Source organism: Salvelinus fontinalis, chromosome 32 (genome assembly GCF_029448725.1).
Source record: "Salvelinus fontinalis isolate EN_2023a chromosome 32, ASM2944872v1, whole genome shotgun sequence".
NCBI classification, from domain to species: Eukaryota; Metazoa; Chordata; class Actinopteri; order Salmoniformes; family Salmonidae; genus Salvelinus; species Salvelinus fontinalis.
The window spans coordinates 26,425,430-26,446,486 of record NC_074696.1 but is presented as its reverse complement, the minus strand read 5'-3'; the positions used below and the strand labels follow the sequence as shown (position 1 = coordinate 26,446,486).

General features: G+C 45.5%; 1 protein-coding gene across 2 annotated transcripts in view; it reads left to right on the top strand.

Moving 5' to 3' along the window:
- Window positions 1-21,057, top strand: part of LOC129830989 (ribosome biogenesis protein bop1-like) — a 170,978-nt gene that overhangs the window by 82,792 nt on the left and 67,129 nt on the right. For both annotated transcript variants that reach the window (XM_055893921.1, XM_055893920.1), the window contains exons 4-10: window positions 10,561-10,715; window positions 10,869-10,986; window positions 12,156-12,257; window positions 12,851-13,063; window positions 15,801-15,962; window positions 16,181-16,261; window positions 16,394-16,463. In XM_055893921.1, the coding sequence (XP_055749896.1) occupies window positions 10,561-10,715; window positions 10,869-10,986; window positions 12,156-12,257; window positions 12,851-13,063; window positions 15,801-15,962; window positions 16,181-16,261; window positions 16,394-16,463 (901 nt within the window). The remainder of the gene's footprint in view (window positions 1-10,560; window positions 10,716-10,868; window positions 10,987-12,155; window positions 12,258-12,850; window positions 13,064-15,800; window positions 15,963-16,180; window positions 16,262-16,393; window positions 16,464-21,057) is intronic.

Genomic DNA, 21,057 nt, shown 5'->3' with positions numbered 1-21,057 from the left:
TTGGATTTAGTTCAAATACAAAGGGATTTGTATTTTTCTTCATTAAACAGTCCAAAATCATATTACACAATTATACAAACAGTATCATACTCACTCATTCATTTTATACAACAAACAGATGTAAACCTCGTATCTGAGGTTATTATATAAACAGCGGTATGGTAATGTAGTCCCACAGTCTCTCATGAGTTTCCCACGTGGTGACAAACGGACATGTTAATAGCTGGACTCTTCACTGATCTTCCATACCTCTTCCGTAACATGAAATCCGTTCGTACCTCAAGTTCTGTGAGGTGGAAGAAACCTCTTTGTCCTGAAAGTTTACCCTCTCCCTAATACTGTTTGGCCATGAGGAGATTCTCAGGAATTTACGACGTCTCTCTGTGATCACAGAATGGGTTGAAGGAGGAAAGGGAGAGGCAGGGAGAGGCAGGGAGAGGGCGATGGGGTTTTGCAATACCCAAGCAGGCAACGTCATGACACCTGTGATTGGAGGATATATTGGCATGGTTTGCCTGCCCTTGACTTCATCTCGGGCCTAACACCCGCACCAATGTATACTCTAAACACCAGCTTCTCGGGCATTATCAGTTAAATAATCACGGTTTTCAGGATGCATTTAAATAACATTACGTTTAATGGAAATTCCCAAGCCCAAAATAGTGAACATTAAAATTGCCAAAACATGGAATATTTTCTATTGTCTCTGTCAGGTCCACAATTGGGTAGACATCAATAGACCAACAGTAAATTACTATGAAATAATACAATTTCAGTTGTGTATATTACTTAGTTTTTATTTTATGATTTTTAAAGTCATCTAACTTCTTCTCAGGCAGTAGCAGCCAGACACACAATGTTATCTCTGTGATCCCCATATTGTATTGTCTTCATTCATGCTATTTAGCTTGCCTGCCTAAGCATGCTGCAGCGCTGTCTGACAAAATCATTGTACTAGTTTTTCAAAGTAGATAAGGCATACTTTCACGAACTATCTCTATCCCGCTCATCATTGTGTTGTACATTCCTCTTTCTCATGCGATCAGTGTGTATCTAACCTAAAGTAGCCGGCGTAAAAGTATATTCATCAAGATGATTCCAAGAGGGCGTAGCAGTCGGACGTCTGTTTTGTCTTGTCTAATATAGATATAGATTTCTTCGTATATATTTGTAATATTTTTTATCTCAATTTCCATCTACGGACTGAAAATACTCTCCTGCAACCCGCCTCACCCAATGTGGCACGGATCTGCTATTTTTTATACTTTAGAACCGGAACACCCATCAGCAGCTAGCCAGCTAACTAGCTACTAGTAATCAGTTAGCCACTGCTAGCGGTCATCACCGTTAACTCGGACATCAGCCAGCCTCAGCCCGGTCAATTCCTGCCAGTTTACACAGCGCGATTTCAACCCAGAGCATATCGGAATACCTTTTAATTTTTTTTTACCACATCTCCGGATTTCTACCGCAAGGTCTGAACCTTTACACTGGATCATCGCAGCTAGCTAGCTGCTATCCGAGTGGCTACTCTTGGCTAACGTCTCTGTCCCAAAGCAAGCACCAGTTAGCCTGAAGCTAGCCTCGAGCTAGGCCCATCTCCCGGCTAGCCGAAGTGATCTATCAGACAATTCCTGGGCTTCAATACCTCTTTTGCAAATTGGCCTGGACCCTTTGCTGCCGACAAGGAGCTCCGCCGATCCATCACGACTGGTCTGCCGTTGCGACATCCCCCTATGGCCCATCTGCTAACCCCGGCCTGCTAGCTGTCTGAATCACAGTGTCTCCAGCTCGCCTAGCTACTCACTGGACCCTATGATCGCTCAGCTACACATGCCTCTCCCTAATGTCAATATGTCTTGTCTATTGCTGTTTTGGTTAGTGATTTTTGTCTTATTTCACTGTAGAGCCTCCAGCTCTGCTCAATATGCCTTTAGCTCGCCCTTTTGTTCCACTCGCCCACACATGCGGTGACCTCACCTGGCTTAAATCGTGCCTCTAGAGACAAAACCTCTCATCGTCACTCAATGCCTAGGTTACCTCCACTGTACTCACATCCTACCATACCCATGTCTGTACATTACGCCTTGAATCTATTCTTCCGCGTCCAGAAATCTGCTCCTTTTACTCTGTTCCGAACACACTAGACGACCAGTTCTTATAGCCTTTAGCCGTACCCTTATCCTACTCCTCCTCTGTACCTCTGGTGATGTAGAGGTTAACCCAGGCCCTGAAGCCCCTAGCAGCACTCCCATTCCCCAGGCGCTCTCATTTGTTGACTTCTGTAACCGTAAAAGCCTTGGTTTCATGCATGTTAACATTAGAAGCCTCCTCACTAAGTTTGTTTTTATTCACTGCTTTAGTACACTCCGCCAACCCGGATGTCCTAGCCGTGTCTGAATCCTGGCTTAGGAAGGCCACCAAAAATCCTGATGTTTCCATCCCTAACTATAACATTTTCCGACAAGATACAACTGCCAAAGGGGGCGGATTTGCAATCTACTGCAGAGATAGCCAAACAATTCGAGCTTCTACTTTTAAAAATCCACTTTCCCAGAAACATGTCTCTCACCGTTGCCGCTTGTTATAGACCCCTTTCAACCCCCAGCTGTGCCCTGGACAGCATATGTGAATTGATTGCCCACCATCTATCCTCAGAGTTTGTACTGTTAGGTGACCTAAACTGGGACATGCTTAACACCCCTGCTGTCCTACAATCTCAGCTAGATTCCCTCAATCTCACACATGTGATCAATGAACCCACCAGGTACAACGCTAAATCTGTAACCATGGGCACCCTCTTAGATTTCATCCTGACCAACTTGCCCTCTAAATACACCTCTGCTGTCTTCAACCAGGATCTCAGCAATCACTGCCTCATTGCCTGCATGCGTAATGGGTCTGTGGTCAAACGACCACCTGTCATCACTGTCAAACGCTCCCTAAAACACTTCAGCGAGTAGTCCTTTCTGGCCCGGGTATCCTGGAAGGATATTGACCTCATCCTGTCAGTAGAGGATGCCTGGTTGCTCTTTTAAAGTGCCTTCTTCGCCATCTTAACTTCTTATGGTGGGACGGTAGCGTCCCACCTGGCCAACATCCGTTGAAATTGCAGAGCGCGAAATTCAAACTACAGAATTATTAATTTTTAACTTTAATAAAATCACAAGTGTAATACATCAAATAAAGCTTAACTTCTTGTTAATCCAGCCGTTGTGTCAGATTTCAAAAAGGCTTTACGGCGAAAGCACACAATGCGATTATCTGAGGACAACGCTGCTCATACAAAAGCATGAAAACATATTTCAACCGATATAATAATGTGATATAATAAGTGCCTTTGATCTTCTTCTGTTGGCACTCCAAATGGTCCCAGTTACATCACAAATGGTCCTTTTGTTCAATAATGTCCTTCTTTATATCCATAAAAACTCAGTTTATCTGGCGCGCTTCAGTCTATAATCCACCCAGTTTCCCTCCATCAAAATGCATACAAAATTAATCCCAAACGTTACTAATAAACTTTTCCAAACAAGTCAAACAACGTTTATAATCAAACCTTAGGTACCCTAATATGTAAATAAATGATACAATTTAAGGCGGAGAATCGTTATTATCTTTACCGGAGAAAAATACCAAAGAACGCGCTCTCTTCCACACGCTTGGAAACACTACAGCCAAAATGGGAGCCACTCCTGAGGCCTAGAAAAACTACAACTTCTGGCTCATTCTTCCAAAAACCAGCCTGAAACTCTTTCTAAAGACTGTTGACATCTAGTGGGAGCCCTAGGAACAGCATTCTGGGAGGATTTCGCCTTATAATAAAAGTGACAGCCATTGAAAACATTGGTAGGCTGATTTTTTGTCCTCGGGGTTTCGCCTGCCATATCAGTTTTGTTATACTCACAGACATAATTCTAACAGTTTTAGAAATGTTAGAGTCTTTTCTATCAAAATCCACCAATTATATGCATATCCTAGCTTCTGGGCCTGCGTAACAGGCAGTTTACTTTGGGCACGCTTTTCATCCGGATGTGAAAATACTGCCTTCTACCCAAGAGAGGTTAAATAAACATGGCCCATTCAAAAAAAATATATATATAATAATAATTTAGAACTAAGAACAGATATAGCCCTTGACTGCCCTTGACCAGCACAAAAACATTCTGTGGCGTTCTGCATTTGCATCGAATAGCCCCAGCGATATGCAACTTTTCAGAAAAGTCAGGAACCAATATACTCAGTCAGTTAGGAAAGCTAAGGCTAGCTTTTTCAAAGAGAAATTTGCTTCCTGTAGCACTAATTCCAAAAAGTTTTGGGACACTAAAGTCCATGGGGAATAAGAGCACCTCCTCCCATGCTCTTCAACCGATTGCTGCCCGCACCCTCCCGCACGACTAGCATCACTACTCTGGACGGTTCTTACCTAGAATATGTGGACAACTACAAATACCTAGGTGTCTGGGTAAATTCTCCTTCCAGACTCACATCTCCAATCCAAAATGAAATCTAGAATCTGCTTCCTATTTTGCAACAAAGCCTCCTTCACTCATGCTGCCAAACATACCATCGTAAAACTGACTATCCTACCGATCCTTGACTTCGGCGATATAATTTACAAAATAGCCTCCAACAATCTACTCAGAAAACTGGATGTAGTCTATTACTGTGCCATCTGTTTAGTCACCAAAGCCCCATATACTTCCCACCACTGCAACCTGTATGCTCTCGTTGACTGGCCCTCACTACATATTCGTCACCAAACTCACTGGCTCCAGGTCATCTATAAGTCTTTGCTAGGTAATTCCCCAACTTATCTCAGCTCACTAGTCACCATAGCAGCACCCACCCGTAGCACGCGCTCCAGCAGGTATATTTCATTGGTCATCCCCAAAGCCAACACTTCCTTTTGCCGCCTTTCCTTCCAGTTCTCTGCTGCCAGTGACTGGAACGAATTGCATAATTCACTGAAGCTGGACTCTTATATCTCCCCCTCTAACTTTAAGCATCAGCTGTCAGAGTAGTGTACCGATCACTGTACCTGTACATAGCCCATCTGTAAATAGCACACCCAACTACCTCATCCCCATATTGTTTTAATTTACTTTTCTGCTGTTTTGCACACCAGTTTCTACTTGCTCATCTATCACTCCAGTGTTAATGCTAAATTGTAATTATTTCACCTCTATGGCCTATTTATTGCCGACCTCCCTACTCTTCTACATTTGCACACACTGTACATAGATTTTTCTATTATGTTATTGACTGTATGTTTGTTTGTGTAACTCTGTTGTTTTTGTCGCACTGCTTTGCTTTATCTTGGCCAGGTCGCAGTTGTAAATGAGAACTTGTTCTCAACTGGCCTACCTGGTGAAATAAAAACATCTCTGTCTGAGCCGGAAAGAACCGGCGCAATGGAGTATGGTCATTGTAGTTAATTACTAATTTTATTGGTTTCCCTCCCTCCCTCAGTGTTATTGATCGTTTTAGTTGAGAGTTCTGAAGTTTTGGGACCTGGTAGAGTTGGTTGGCCTGTCTATGGCAGGCTGAGCGCCACCTCATGCCAGCTACGCGCCCTGGCGAACGTGCATCTTGGGTGGCATAATCAGAGGTGTGGATGAAGGCAAGCCTAGAATGCTATTCTAATTGGACCTGCTGTCCCATTGGCATGTGTTTGCCATGGTTTTCCTTCCACTCCTGAGGCCGGTTCCAAACCAAATGCCATACAACACTGATGCATGGCAGTTCTGCATTCTTCAAACGTATTGTTCTCATTGAAAACAATTGGCGTAGCAGATTTATTTGGTGCATAATTTTGTCTGGTTTTCAAGCACTCTAAATACTTACTGGGAGCTGAACCAAGTACCATAGAAGTCATGATTCAGTTATGATCGGCCCATTGGTCCTATCTAATTTCATGGTGTCATCACCCGTCCTCATGTTGTCTTTCCCCATAGGCCTGTGAGAAGTGATTTCCTTACACTTTAAGAGAAAGAGGTGGCTAAGCATGCTCAATTCTCAAATGATAGATGACTTGATAATAGTGATGACAGGACTGTACAGTGATCAGGCTGGTTGACTTATCACAGTGTAGTGTTACTCAATGGCCAGCCAGTTAGACCCACGGTGTGGCCCCAGTGTTGAGGAGGGAGGGGGTCACACACACACACTGGGAGTGAAGGGGGTCAGAGAGGGCTTTTTTAAGAGTGGGTCCTGCTGAAAAGGAGAGGTGTCATGTTGCACTCCGCCCGCTGTAAGATCTATGAGAACGAAGTGGTGTCTGTTTGATGTTGTCATCTCGTTCAGACACTGGATTGGGTGTGCTGGCTGGGACACACTAGCTGAAACATTGTAAAGAAAGAACCTACCTGAGAGTGGCAAAGTTTTAATAAATATTAGACCACCAACACCCTCCATTTAAACCTCCATCTGTACTGGATAATACCCTCAGCCGAACCTGTTGATCTGGGATGAATACGGTTGAACATGGTTACTTGGACAGGAGGGGGACCTGATCCTATATCAGCACTCCTACTGTGAGAGGCTTTATAAATACAGGCCCTGGTCCTCTCCTCCCTTCCCTCCCTTCCCACTCTGTCCCTCCACCAAAGCACCATTTTGTGCATTGAGGTCCATTCAAAGCAGGCCTCTCTATCCAATCTAATGACATTTTCCATGGAAGTCTCCTCACCCTGACAGAACCCAGCCTGGCTGACTGACACTTAATAAAGCCCAGTGTTTGGCTGGCTGATTGAAAGCAGGTGGTGCACTGCAGTCTACTCTCTCTGTATGGAGTCAAGTCTTGTGTGTCCCTATCTGTGCTGTCCCGGTCGAGACACACGCACACATACGCGTGCACATACAGACGAGACACACACACACACACACACACACACACACACACACACACATACACACACACACTGTCCAGTTATGAGTGTGTTGGACTAGACAGTCGCGGCCCTCTCGGGCCCACAGCATTGACCAGTCCAGCAGTCACTCCCTGCTGTCACAGCCTGACACTCAGTCCTGACATCCCAGCTTAACAGCAGCCAGCCAGGCGACAACAAGCAGCCTTTTGTAAGTGCTGAAAAAACATTGGGTAAAGCCAGCTAATACACTCCGGGTCAATATAAGAATAGCCCTACTGTACGTTCTCCTTCCCATTCAGGATGAATGGGCTATGATGAATGGACCGAGTGGTCTTGGCATCATGACTGTGTGATGGTAGAGTATGAGTAAGCAGTCTTCGTTCTTCTGTTTTTGGCCGTGCAGCATTTCTGGTGAAAGTAAATGTCAGGGCATTCATACTTCTTGCGCTTCGCGAGCAGCGCAGAGTTCTTGAGCAGAGCTGTTGTCAAGGAAGTGACTTTGTGTTTATACAGGACCTCCCACCCCATCCTACCGTCAACCAATCATGTCAATGCGGAGCTATGCGGAGCCCTCCGCGTTGTTACATTTGAGAGGCGCACGGCGATGTGGTACGGAGGTCAATACGGCCTCCACAATCCTCCAGAGGCTCCGCAATTGCGTCACACCATCCATACGGAGTCTCCGACCACATTTTCAGATCAACCATAAATTGGCTTTAACTCCCGCTGGCTCTTGTCAACTCTGGGATTCGACGCTATTGTTCTTAGTCTATTTGAAATGTATTATTTCGGGTTGAATCCTATTGGGTTGTCATATGGGCCTGCTAGTTTCTGTTATACAATTCTTGTGTGTATTGGAGTCATCCTTACCGTAGTAAAAAAATCAACGGTTGCGTTGGAAAGTTCAGATTAAGAAAACAGGAGTCAACATTCTGCCGACACATCGGAACAATAATCCATAAATCACTATTCTAACCCATCTCGTTGAATCTCATTTGCTTCGCTCGCTTCCTCCCTCTGCGCATTGGAAGGAGGTGAGAGCCCACTCTCCGGTGAAACTCGATCCTGTGGACCGAAACTATCGCTTGCCCAGAAGTCGTCTGTGTGATTCTGGAGCTCGTGAAATGGAACATTTGTCTGTCGTTGGCCCTGTTCCGCTCTCTCTCCTCCAGTTCTCCAGGCCCCAGTGAAGCAGGAAGGCAGTGGTGTGAGAGGCAGGCCAGGGGGGCTGGGGCTGGCCATCAGGCCAGGTGGGTGTCATCACCCAGGCTGAGCAACACAAGGCTGTCCTGGTGGGGGGCTGGCTGGTCCTTCTCTTCTGAGTGTTTCTCCTCTTAGTAGTTTACTGTAGCTTGTTGTGAAGGGCCTGGGTCTAGTACAGTGTAGCTTGTTGTGAAGGGCCTGGGTCTAGTACAGTGTAGCTTGTTGTGAAGGGCCTGGGTCTAGTACAGTGTAGCTTGTTGTGAAGGGCCTGGGTCTAGTACAGTGTAGCTTGTTGTGAAGGGCCTGGGTCTAGTACAGTGTAGCTTGTTGTGAAGGGCCTGGGTCTAGTACAGTGTAGCTTGTTGCGAAGGGCCTGGGTCTAGTACAGTGTAGCTTGTTGTGAAGGGCCTGGGTCTAGTACAGTGTAGCTTGTTGTGAAGGGCCTGGGTCTAGTACAGTGTAGCTTGTTGCGAAGGGCCTGGGTCTAGTACAGTGTAGCTTGTTGTGAAGGGCCTGGGTCTAGTACAGTGTAGCTTGTTGTGAAGGGCCTGGGTCTAGTACAGTGTAGCTTGTTGTGAAGGGCCTGGGTCTAGTACAGTGTAGCTTGTTGCGAAGGGCCTGGGTCTAGTACAGTGTAGCTTGTTGCGAAGGGCCTGGGTCTAGTACAGTGTAGCTTGTTGCGAAGGGCCTGGGTCTAGTGCAGTGTAGCTTGTTGCGAAGGGCCTGGGTCTAGTGCAGTGTAGCTTGTTGTGAAGGGCCTGGGTCTAGTGCAGTGTAGCTTGTTGTGAAGGGCCTGGGTCTAGTGCAGTGTAGCTTGTTGTGAAGGGCCTGGGTCTAGTACAGTGTAGCTTGTTGTGAAGGGCCTGGGTCTAGTGCAGTGTAGCTTGTTGTGAAGGGCCTGGGTCTAGTGCAGTGTAGCTTGTTGTGAAGGGCCTGGGTCTAGTGCAGTGTAGCTTGTTGTGAGTGTACTGCAAGTCCAAGTTCAGGTGCTTTGTCTTGCCATAGAATAGGCCGAATGAATGTGCAGACCAGGCACATCAATGCGAGAGATGCAGTTAGCTGCATACGTCTTTGGTTGTGGTTATTGGACCGGCAGATCTAAAGGTAAGGTTATGCCTAGAGATGGAACGGCCTGGTTAAGGTTAGGGTTGGGGATAGTAGGTTAGGTTAAAGGTTACGTCAAGGCCTAAGGTTAGCAAACCACTGTACGGAACCATTGACAATCTGCCGGCTATATCACTGCCTACATGTTTTGTTCTTGAGTAGCATGTAGTTGTCTCCATAGACTGATAGCTCACTAGAGATTTGATCTCAGCAACCAACCAGCGGGGGTGACCTTAATAGAGGTCCCCCATTAACAACCAGCCTGTTAGATAATGTGTTCCCAGACAAGGAAGTGTCACATTTAGTTTTTCTCCTGTTTCTGGTCTTCCGGCTCCCTTGGTTATCTGCAGTAATACTTGCATGAACTTCAACACTGTGGGCCAACAAATCCACTAACTTGCAAAGAGGAGATACTGCTAGCACAATTGAAGTGTCCGTGCTTATTCACAGTCTGGAATAGGCTGATGTTGGCATGACCCTTATCACACAACAGACACCACCTCCTCCACCAACACTCAGAGGTAGTAATATAGAGCAGGGCCAATGCCCATTCAGTGTGTGTGTGTAATGAGTGGGGGCTTTGAGGATGGGCACTGTGTGTGTGGGAGGGGTCTACCCAGCTGGCTGTGAGAAAAAGCGTGACACGGCTGCCCACTCCCTCCTAATTGGATCTGGTAGGGGTGTTTTTATTGAAATCACTCACAGGTGCAGGCCCCACTTTAAAGTGGCTCACTACTTCTGAGAGCTTTCAGCTGTCGTGTGTGTGTGTGTGTGTGTGTGTGTGTGTGTGTGTGTGTGTGTGTGTGTGTGTGTGTGTGTGTGTGTGTGTGTGTGTGTGTGTGTGTGTGTGTGTGTGTGTGTGCGCACCCACCCATGTGAGTCGGTGTGTGTGTATTATTTCTCAGACAAAGACATTTATTTTTTTCAGACTGTACCCATTTGGTTTAATAAGTCCTATCGTCTAAGAACAGGTTTGTAGTCCTACCGCCAGTTTGTGAATGAGAACGGGATGTAGAAGGAGCTGAGGTATTTTTACCAGGCCAGGCCTGCACCTGTAACCCACCTTGAACCCCCCCCCGCCCCCCCCCCCCAAGGCCTCATCCAGCCAAAGGTATTCATAAAGGGAGGAAAATGGGACAAGTATGATGAGGGTGAGAGTGTTTCCAGGCCAGAAAAACTGTACTCTACTCCCATAGCATTATAATCCGCTATTTATTCCACTCGCCCAGAGTTGAAAGAAAAAAAAACAATTCAAGTGATATGAAGGACTGTAACAGCCCTGAGCTAGCAATCTAATGGGAAGACAAACACCTTGTCCTCAAGTGTTGTTAAACAAGGTTATTGAACATGTCTTTCACTTCCTCCATCTTTTCTGTCCTAGGACATTCGTAACACGGTGGGCAACGTTCCCATGGAGTGGTACCAGGACTACCCTCACATCGGGTATAACCTGGACGGGAAGAAGATCTTTAAGCCCATCAGGAACAAAGACGAGCTGGATGAGTTCCTGGACAAGATGGAGAACCCAGACTACTGGTGAGATGACAAGGAGCAGATTAGCTCTCTCTCTCCAACACCCTCTCTCTAACACACGCTCGCTCTTCTTTCTCTGTGCTTTTGTTCCGGGAGAAGAGTATCTGTGAACCTGTTTTCACATCTGGTCTCTCCCTCCATCTCCCCCTCCACCAGGCGTACGGTTCATGACAAGACGACAGCCTCAGACATTCGTCTGACAGACGAGCAGGTGGACCTGGTACACCGCCTCCAGAAGGGTCAATTTGGCGACGTCAACTTCAACGAGTACGAGGTAAAGACCTTTATGACTGCCCTCTCACTGCCTGTATCAGGGTCCTATTCATTAGGGCCAAACGTAGCAACACGTTTTTTTACAGAAAAGTAAAACAAGTGTTTCTTATTGGACCAATTCTGCTACTCCCTCTCTGTTTCAGTCCATATTTTTTTTTTTTTTTTTTGGTGCCTAGTGAATACGACCCAGTTTTCACTGTGTTGACGGCTGGCTGCTCTGTTTTGTTAAATGACTGAGCAGATGATTGCTAAAGCATAGCAGCCATTAGAGCAAACTAGACCTCAGTTCATTAGCCCATCCACTTATGTTCTCCACATAACCCAAACCTCGTCTGCACTCCACTCCTCGTCACTTAGAACAAGTCACCCGAAAGCAGACCTGGGTTCAAATACAATCAGAAATCATTTCAGATACTTTAGCTGTGATTTGATTGAGTTGGTGTTGCAATGGAACCAATAGAAATGTCCAACCATTGCAAACCCCGCCCAACTGGCACTGCAGGCAGACGGGAGCAAACGCTCAAAGTATTTGCCAGATTTCATATAGTAGTTGAACCCACGTCTGGAGAGGAGTGAGTTCTCCTGTGCTGCAGTTAACAGGGTTTGCGGGAGAGGTTTTAAATGAATAGTGTTGAATTAAGAAGCCACTGCTGTAGTGTCTAGAATCTAGATGGTGTCATGGCTATCATGGAATCTCGTTAATGCCGGAGTTATTACAGAATCATATTAACTCATTTGTCAGGGGCAAAAACAAGTGTTTTTAAACTTTTAACACGAGGACTGTAAAATAAGAAAATAGCAGGCTAACTCTGTAATGTCGTCATCAGCTACCTGTCTTGGACTTTGGTGGTCCAATGATTCCAGTCCACAGTAATTGGGCTGTCTATTAAACTATGGGTTCCCAGACATTTGTTTCACAAGGGTCTGTCTTCAATCCTAGCAGACCTTGTTTACTTCAGACTTCAGGCTGTGTTCCAAATGTATTTAGCTTATTCTGATATTTTTTTATTTATTATTGTGTGTCTTGTTTTGTATTGCTAGATATTACTGCACTGTTGGCGCTAAATAGCATAAGTGTTTCGCTGCACCTGCGATAACATCTGCAAACTGTGTACGCGACCAATAAACAATCTCTTTTTCTCTCTCATAAACGCTGTGTTTATATTTTAGTCGTCAGTGGACTTCTTCACGAACGAGGTCATGATTCATCCGGTGACTAACAGGCCCCAGGACAAACGGAGCTTCATCCCCTCACTCATAGAGAAGGAGAAGGTAGGTGTCTTTCTTTCTTACACACTGTCTCTGTCTACCTCTCTCTCAAACGCTTTTTCTCTCTCAAACTCTATTTTTCTCCCGCTCTCTCTCTCCCCATTCTAAATACCTCTCTGTTCCTCTCTGCTCACTCAACAGCTTCATGTTTTATGCTGTTAATATATATTTACAATAAATATATAGCAGGCGTTACCACCAGTTTGAATCCTAACTGCTCACACATGTGTGGCGTTAGAATGTAATGATCCCCGCATAGTTGTTCAAGTGGAAGCGGAGGTGAAATTGTGTTATAATGGGGGTTCTGAAATTGGAGGCTTCGAGACGTTAGAGACCCCCCCAAACCCTCAACAATAAAAAGATAGAAACCGTAGCTTTATTAGCCCAGCAATACTTTTTATTAATGTCGGTTTGGTTCTATTCCACTCATTAATCAAGTTAGTCTTTTAGATTTTATGAAGCAGAGCAAATTCTCCCCCATTTTAATACTGTTTGATTGAATTTTTGTACGTTCATTTTAGACATGTGTTTACGCAAACACACACACACACTTAAGTTTCACCACTACTGTTGGCCTGTCTCTCTCTCTCTCCCAGGTTTCGAAGATGGTCCATGCCATAAAGATGGGTTGGATCAAGCCCCGTAAGCCCAAAGAGCGCACCCCTCAGTACTACGACCTGTGGGCCAAGGAGGACCCCAACGCCATCCTGGGGCGCCACAAGATGCACGTCCCCGCCCCCAAGATGAGGCTGCCCGGACACGAGGAGTCCTACAACCCTCCGCCTGAGTACCTTCTCACAGAGGAAGAGGTAAATACTTAATTCATCCCAAAATTCTTAATGTGAATAACATGATGTTCATAGTCTTTGTAATAGTATAAGTCATGATCAATAAAAAGTCACAATACGGTGCAGAGCGTTCGATTTAACAAATATCTGCCGTTTTCAAGAGATTGGTAAATAGATGTTAGAACTATTTGGTTTTAATATCATCACAGTCAGAACTACACAGTTCAGATTATTCCACATGTATCTCTATCAGAGTTATACAGCAAGTAACTGCATGCTTTTCATGATCAGTAAACATCAATTGATCATGTATTTTCAGATACGTTAGGGTAGCCTATCCATTTGGAATTAGCTTGCTTTATCAGAGATTAGGCTTTTGGAAAGAGCTTGACTACGGCAAGTCCTCGTCCTGGTAAAGTTGTCTGTGGACTACTGTCGTCACCACTATAGATTGCAAGCAAATCAAGCCTTCTAGTTTATCCCCTGAAAGTTAGCATGTCAGCTAGCCATGATATGGTCTGTAATGAGCTAGTTAGCCAATTTGAAGTGGTCCATCAGTCAATGTATCCTATCATGTCTGTCAGCGGCAATCATGATTAAATACTGTTAAAAACAATGTTGAAATGGGATACTGTTAGCTAATTTCGCTAGGTATGCCTACGTTGGTGGGAGATAAAAGTACATTAGGGGTATTTATCACTATGTTTAGCCAACTGTACAAAGTTTCTACCGGTAGCTTGTAAAGTAAACATTATCAGCTAACAGTACATCAGCAAATGTACCCTTCTGCTGCTTGACAGGCAGAGCCCACAAAGCATGGGAAATGAACCTAAACCACTCGGGTATATTCAGGTATAGGTCACTTTTATTAGAATCACTCAAATATCCAATATTGGTGGCCAATATTGAGATGTATCGTGAGGCTACACTGACGTATCTGAAATGACATGATCAATTGATTTTAACTGATCATGAAAAGAACTTGCTGTATAACTGATATACACTACCTTTCAAAAGTTTGGGGTCACTTAGAAATGTCCTTGTTTTTTAAAGAAAAGCAAAAAAAAATGTCCATTAAAATAATTAGTGTCTAGTTTGAGAAACAGACGCCTCACAAGTCCGCAACTTCATGAAATAGTACCCGCAAAACACCAGTCTCAACGTGAACAGTGAATAGGCGACTCCAGAACGCTGGCCTTTTAGGCAGAGTTGCAAAGAAAAGCCATATCTCAGACAGGCCAATAAAAATAAAAGATTAAGATGGGCAAAAGAACACAGACACTGGACAGAGGAACTCTGCCAAGAAGGCCAGCATCCAGGTGTCGCCTCTTCACTGTTGATGTTGAGACTGGTGTTTTGCGGGTACTATTTAATGAAGTTGCCAGTTGAGGACTTGTGAGGCGTCCGTTTCTCAAACTAGACATTCTAATGTACATGTCCTCTTGCTCAATTGTGCACCGGGGCCTCCCACTCCTCTTTCTATTCTGGTTAGAGCCAGTTTGCGCTGTTCTGTGAAGGGAGTAGTACACAGCGTTGTACGAGATCTTCGGTTTCTTGGCAATTTCTCGCATGGAATGTCCTTCATTTCTCAGAACAAGAAATTATTGATGAGTTTCAGAAGAAAGTTATTTGTTTCTTGCCATTTTGAGCCTGTAATCAAACCCACAGATCCTGATGCTCCAGATACTCAACTAGTCTAAAGAAGGCCAGTTTTATTGCTTCTTTAATTAGGACAACCGTTTTCAGCTGTACTAACATAATTGCAAAAGAGTTTTCTAGTGATCAATTAGCCTTTTAAAATGATAAACTTGGATTAGCTAACACAACGTGCCATTGGAACACAGGAGTGATGGTTGCTGATAATGGGCCTCTGTACTGCTATGTAGATATTCCATGAAAAATCTGCCGTTTCCAGCTACAAAAGTAATTTACAACATTAACAAAGTCTACACTGTGTTTCTGATCAATTTTATGTTATTTTAATGGACAGAATTTGCTTTTCTTTCAAAAACAAGGACATTTCTAAGTGACCCTAAACTTTTGAACGTTAGTGTACATCATACAGTTAGTTGCCTGCAGACATAAGTCCCACTCTTGAAATACCTTAACTTTGTCTATAGTAAAATGGCCTGCACTATATACTGTAGGCAAAGTACCTCAACTTTGTAGCATAGATCAACTGTAACATTTTGTTAATCCCTCATTAGCTACAGTAGGAAGACCAATCATTCGTAACTTATCAGCCAGTCATTAGTATACAGACCAATCATTAACCAGTACACAGACCAGTCATTAGTATACAGACCAATCACTAACCAGTACACAGACCAGTCATTAGTATACAGACCAATCACTAACCAGTACACAGACCAGTCATCAGTATACAGACCAATCATTAACCAGTACACAGACCAGTCATCAGTATACAGACCAATCACTAACCAGTACACAGACCAGTCATCAGTATACAGACCAATCACTAACCAGTACACAGACCAGTCATCAGTATACAGACCAATCATTAACCAGTACACAGACCAGTCATCAGTATACAGACCAATCATTAACCAGTACACAGACCAGTCATTAGTATACAGACCAATCACTAACCAGTACACAGACCAGTCATTAGTATACAGACCAATCATTAACCAGTACACAGACCAGTCATCAGTATACAGACCAATCACTAACCAGTACACAGACCAGTCATCAGTATACAGTTAGACTAACCATTGGTTCTTCCTCCCCCTGTCAGAGACTGGCGTGGGAGCAGCAGGATGCAGAAGACAGGAAGCTCCCGTTCCTCCCCCAGAAACACTCCTGTCTGAGGGCCGTGCCCGCTTTCTCCCGTTTCATCCACGAGCGCTTCGAACGCTGCCTTGACCTTTACCTGTGTCCCCGCCAGCGCAAGATGAGGGTGAGACTAGAGACCCCGCCTGAATGTCTAGCTAAATAGTTCATAGTTAACCAGTTGCCGGAATCATTTTTATAATAGAGGGACTTTGTTGGTGTGCATTCTGCAAATATTATAAGTGAAGCTATGTGGCTCATTTAGAAGGACCTCTATATTGTCAGATCAATTAGGTGATTCTCCACTCGTGACTCGACTCTATTCATCTCACTTGGTCTCCACAGGTGAATGTGAATCCAGAAGATCTAATCCCCAAGCTGCCCAAACCCAAGGACCTGCAGCCCTTCCCCACCACCATGTCCCTGGTAGGTCAACCACTGAATCTGAATTTCTGTGTGTGATATTTGATTGGAAATGTACCTCCATGGGCTGATGGGCCTAAAAATGTATGTTAAGTGGGCATCAATCATGACCTTAATGATGTGACCTCTCAATAGGTGTACCGTGGCCACACCAGTCTGGTGCGCTCCATCAGTGCGTCTCCCACCGGCCAGTGGCTGGTCTCAGGTATGTGTTAGCTCACTATTCATCAATGTAGTAACGTCTCTGACTCTGTTTGGCTAGCTCTTCAGTTGGCAATTTTCTCAGTCAGGAGCTAACTGTCTCCCTGGCACTCCTTTTCTTCATTTTGCCTGTCTGAGTCAGTAGCGAACTGTCTTGCTCTTTCTGAGTCAGTAGCTAACTGACTGCTTACATCATCCCCCAAAACTTGAGCAATGATGTCATTGTTCTCCAGGCAGTGCTGAGATGTGTAGCGTAAGACAGGTGACCCATACTGGGGCTGTCTGGATCAGAGAGGGAGAGAGAGGCTGGAAAGAATCCAGGGTTTACAGACCAGGAGATGAGCACAGATGCATTTAGGCTCTGCAGCTAGGCGGCCATAATTACTGGAACACGTCTAGGATGATAAATCAATCACAGATCTCCTAGTGTGTCTCCTTTCCCTTCATCCATCCAAGTCGCAAATTGTCTTTGTGTCTTTTATAGCTTCTGGCTGCCTGTCTTTTCTCCACAGCCACAGTCAGGCAGAGAACAATAGGCTCCGACTTTACTTAGGTTGTTAATGTTGGTGCTATGTAGAACATCATCCCTCGTGGTTTGGATTTCTGTGATGAAGGGTAGCAGGCAAAACAGAAGCAATGTAATTACGCACATCGCATTGACTAAAGATTCTTCCCAGGAAAAGGATGTGTACCATTTGAAAGCGGTAACTTGATATACATAGAAGTGAATTGAATAAGACGGAGGTGAGGTTAAGGAAGAAGCGTCTGTGGATTGCTCACTCAGTGTTGTGTAGTTTCCATCAGTTTAATATGGTCTGGGCCTGGGGCACACTGTCAGATATGAAGTAAAGGCTCATATAAAACTACGGTTGCTGTGTCTTTCCACAGGCATGCAGTATTACTGTCTGGAAAGTCTTTGTTCCGTACCAGGACTAAGGCCTATCGTAGTCTGAGTAGGTTTGATTATTGCTAGTATTCTAGATACTGTACAGTATGAAAAGTGCACGGCGGATTTATCATTTGTGCGCCAAAAAATGTATAACATAAAATGGTCACGTCAATTTTTATAACTTTTAATAACAATCTAACTTTTTAAATAGTCTTTGTTCCCTGGCCTTACTCTACGACGACAGGCATGTGAATCCTATTCCCCAAGCCATGGAGACATACTGTCCTGTTATTCATACTGTATGATGTGTAGTTTCATTTAAACACTGCCTACCGATAGAACTCCAAAAGGATGTCAGTTACACCTGATTTGATTCTTTTTCCGTTCACAGCTGTAACAGGCCCTTGGAGAGGGAGGGAGGTGATGTGGGCTAGTCAGAGGAGATAGAGGTGAAGGAGGGAATGAGTGAGCAAGGCTGCGAGGCAGCAATTTAGTGTATATCTGTTAAGTCGTCCATAACAAAGGATTTAATAAAGGCCCATATGCAAAACCACTACAGTCAGTGCCACTCTTTTATCTTGCAGTAAAATATATTCAACCAGTCATAAAGCCCTCTTTCCCACAGTAAAAATGGCAGTTGACAACCTCCTAGGACTTGCAGCCGCCGCCCCCTACCACCCTCACCTCCCACCACTTTGCTTTCCTATTGTGTTAGGGTTCACAGATAATTCATTCTATATCAGTGTGTGGTGACTTTTAATAATGACTTTGACCCGCCCTGTCTCTAGATAGGGGACTGTCTGTCTGGGCACGTCCAAACCTGTAAAACATGATGATGACCGACCCTACTCAGAGCATTCTCTCAGGACTGGAATTAGTTTCATAGCCTTGATAATGCTGCTTATTTTTCATTTTGTTGCATAGCGACAGTTATATACTACATCCCATAGGGCTCTGGTCAAAAGTAGTGCACTATGTAGGGAATAGGGTGCCATTTGGGACACAAGCAGTACATTATACTGAGCATCCTGGGTTGCACTGGGGCTTGACTGTGTACGGTATATTCACACCCACACTCCCAGCAGTAAACAAACTTGGGTTCTGGTGTTCCCGGCTCAACATTCCCTACTAATGGTGTGGCCACAATAGGTTGCGTGTTGCAGTGGCAGCTCCTCCAGCTCTAGCCTCCCTGACAGGCAGCGTTCCCTCTGAAATCTGACTAGGGCTGTTCCCTTAACCTTCAACCCTTCCCTAGTGGGAAGGACTGGGAAGGACAGAATTCCTCCCTCCACACACCGGCCAGGATTGGAACGTCACCAGCTTTTTATGGAAGTACAGAACAGGGATATCTCTTAGAGATGTAGCCCACTGGGTCAGACCTGGGGCATCACAGACACGCTAAGGTTAGGTGAAGTCCACTATCTAGTCTCTGGTTTTTGCTCGCTCTCTCGCTAGCTCTCTCGTTCTCTCTCGCTAGCTCTCTCGTTCTCTCACGCGCTCTCACGCGCTCTCACGCGCTCTCTCTCGCTCTCTCTCGCTCTCTCTCGCTCTCTCTCGCTCTCTCTCGCTCTCTCTCGCTCTCTCTCGCTCTCTCTCGCTCTCTCTCGCTCTCTCTCGCTCTCTCTCGCTCTCTCTCGCTCTCTCTCGCTCTCTCTCGCTCTCTCTCGCTCTCTCTCGCTCTCTCTCTTTCTCTCGTTCTCGTTCTCTCTCGTTCTCGTTCTCTCTCTCTCTCGTGTTCTCTCTCTCGTTCTCTCTCTCGTTCTCTCTCTCGTTCTCTCTCTCGTCCTCTCTCTCGTTCTCTCTCTCTCTGTCTCTCTCTCTCTGTCTCTCTCTCTCTGTCTCTCTCTCTCTCTCTCTCTCTCTCTCTCTCGCTCTCTCTCTCTCTCGCTCTCTCTCTCGCTCTCTCTCTCTCTCTCTCTCTCTCTCTCTCTCTCTCTCTCTCGCGCTCTCTCGCGCTCTCTCGCGCTCTCTCGCGCTCTCTCGCGCTCTCTCGCGCTCTCTCGCGCTCTCTCGCGCTCTCTCGCGCGCTCTCGCGCTCTCTCGCGCTCTCTCTCGCTCGCTCTCTCTCTCTCTCTCGTTCTCACTCTCGTTCTCACTCTCTCTCTCATTCTCACTCTCGTTCTCTCTCTAGCTCTCGTTCTCTCTCTAGCTCTCGTTCTCTCTCTCGTTCTCTCTCTCGTTCTCACTCTCGTTCTCACTCTCGTTCTCACTCTAGCTCTCGTTCTCTCTCTCGTTCTCACTCTCGTTCTCACTCTAGCTCTCGTTCTCTCTCTAGCTCTCGTTCTCTCGTTCTCTCTCTCGTTCTCACTCTCGTTCTCTCTCTCGTTCTCTCTCTAGCTCTCGTTCTCTCTCTAGCTCTCGTTCTCTCTCTAGCTCTCGTTCTCTCTCTCGTTCTCTCTCTCTCTCGTTCTCTCTCTCTCTCGTTCTCTCTCTCTCTCGTTCTCGCGCTCTCGTTCTCGCGCTCTTGTTTTGTCTTCGTTCTCACTCTCGTTCTCGCTCTCGTTCTCTCTCTAGCTCTCGTTCTCGCTCTCGTTCTCTCTCTAGCTCTCGTTCTCTCTCTAGCTCTCGTTCTCTCTCTAGCTCTCGTTCTCTCTCTAGCTCTCGTTCTCTCTCTAGCTCTCGTTCTCTCTCTAGCTCTCGTTCTCTCTCTAGCTCTCGTTCTCTCTCTAGCTCTCGTTCTCTCTCTAGCTCTCGTTCTCTCTCGTTCTCTCTCGTTCTCACTCTCGTTCTCTCTCGTTCTAGCTCTCGTTCTCTCTCTAGCTCTCGTTCTCTCTCTAGCTCTCGTTCTCTCTCTCTCTCGTTCTCTCTCTCTCTCGTTCTCTCTCTCTCTCGTTCTCTCTCTTTCTTGTTCTCTCTCTCTTTCTTGTTCTCTCTCTCTTTCTTGTTCTCTCTCTCTTTCTTGTTCGCTCTCTCTCGTTCTCTCTCGTTCTCTCTCTCTCGTTCTCTCTCGTTCTCGTTCTCTCTCTCGTTCTCGTTCTCTCTCTCGTTCTCTCTCTCTTTCTCTCTCTCGTTCTCGTTCTCTCTCTCGTTCTCTCTCTCGTTCTCGTTCTCTCTCTCGTTCTCTCTCTCGTTCTCTCTCTCGTTCTCTCTCTCTCTCGTTCTCTCTCTCGTTCTCGTTGTCTCTCTCTCTCGTTGTCTCTCTCGTTCTCTCTCTCTCGTTGTCTCTCTCTCGTTCTCTCTCTCTCGTTGTCTCTCTCTCGTTCTCTCGTTCTCTCTCTCTCGTTGTCTCTCTCGTTCTCTCTCTCTCGTTGTCTCTCTCGTTCTCTCTCTCTCGTTGTCTCTCTCGTTCTCTCTCGTTCTTTCTCTTTCTTTCTTTGTCTCGCTCGCTCCACAACAGGAAGAACACAGCCCTGTAAACCAGAGAGCAACAACACTACCAAGAGGCTACCTACCATTAACTGAGGGACATGTTTTTGTGACAGCTGGCTGGCTGTGTCCTTCGGTGCTCACACAGATGGTCACCATTGTGTTGGGTTCCACTTCTACTACTGCCATTACAGGGTTAATACTTAGGCCATAAGCTGCAATCATCATTTGGATATTGAATCGCCGGTCTGTTTTTGTTTGGCGCTAGAAAGAGGAGAGGAGTGTAATGTTGTTACTACCTGGGCTTTCAAACCAAGGTGTCCTAGAAAGAGGAGAGGAATGTAATGTTGTCACTACCTGGGCTTTCAAACCAAGGTGTCCTAGAAAGAGGAGAGGAGTGTAA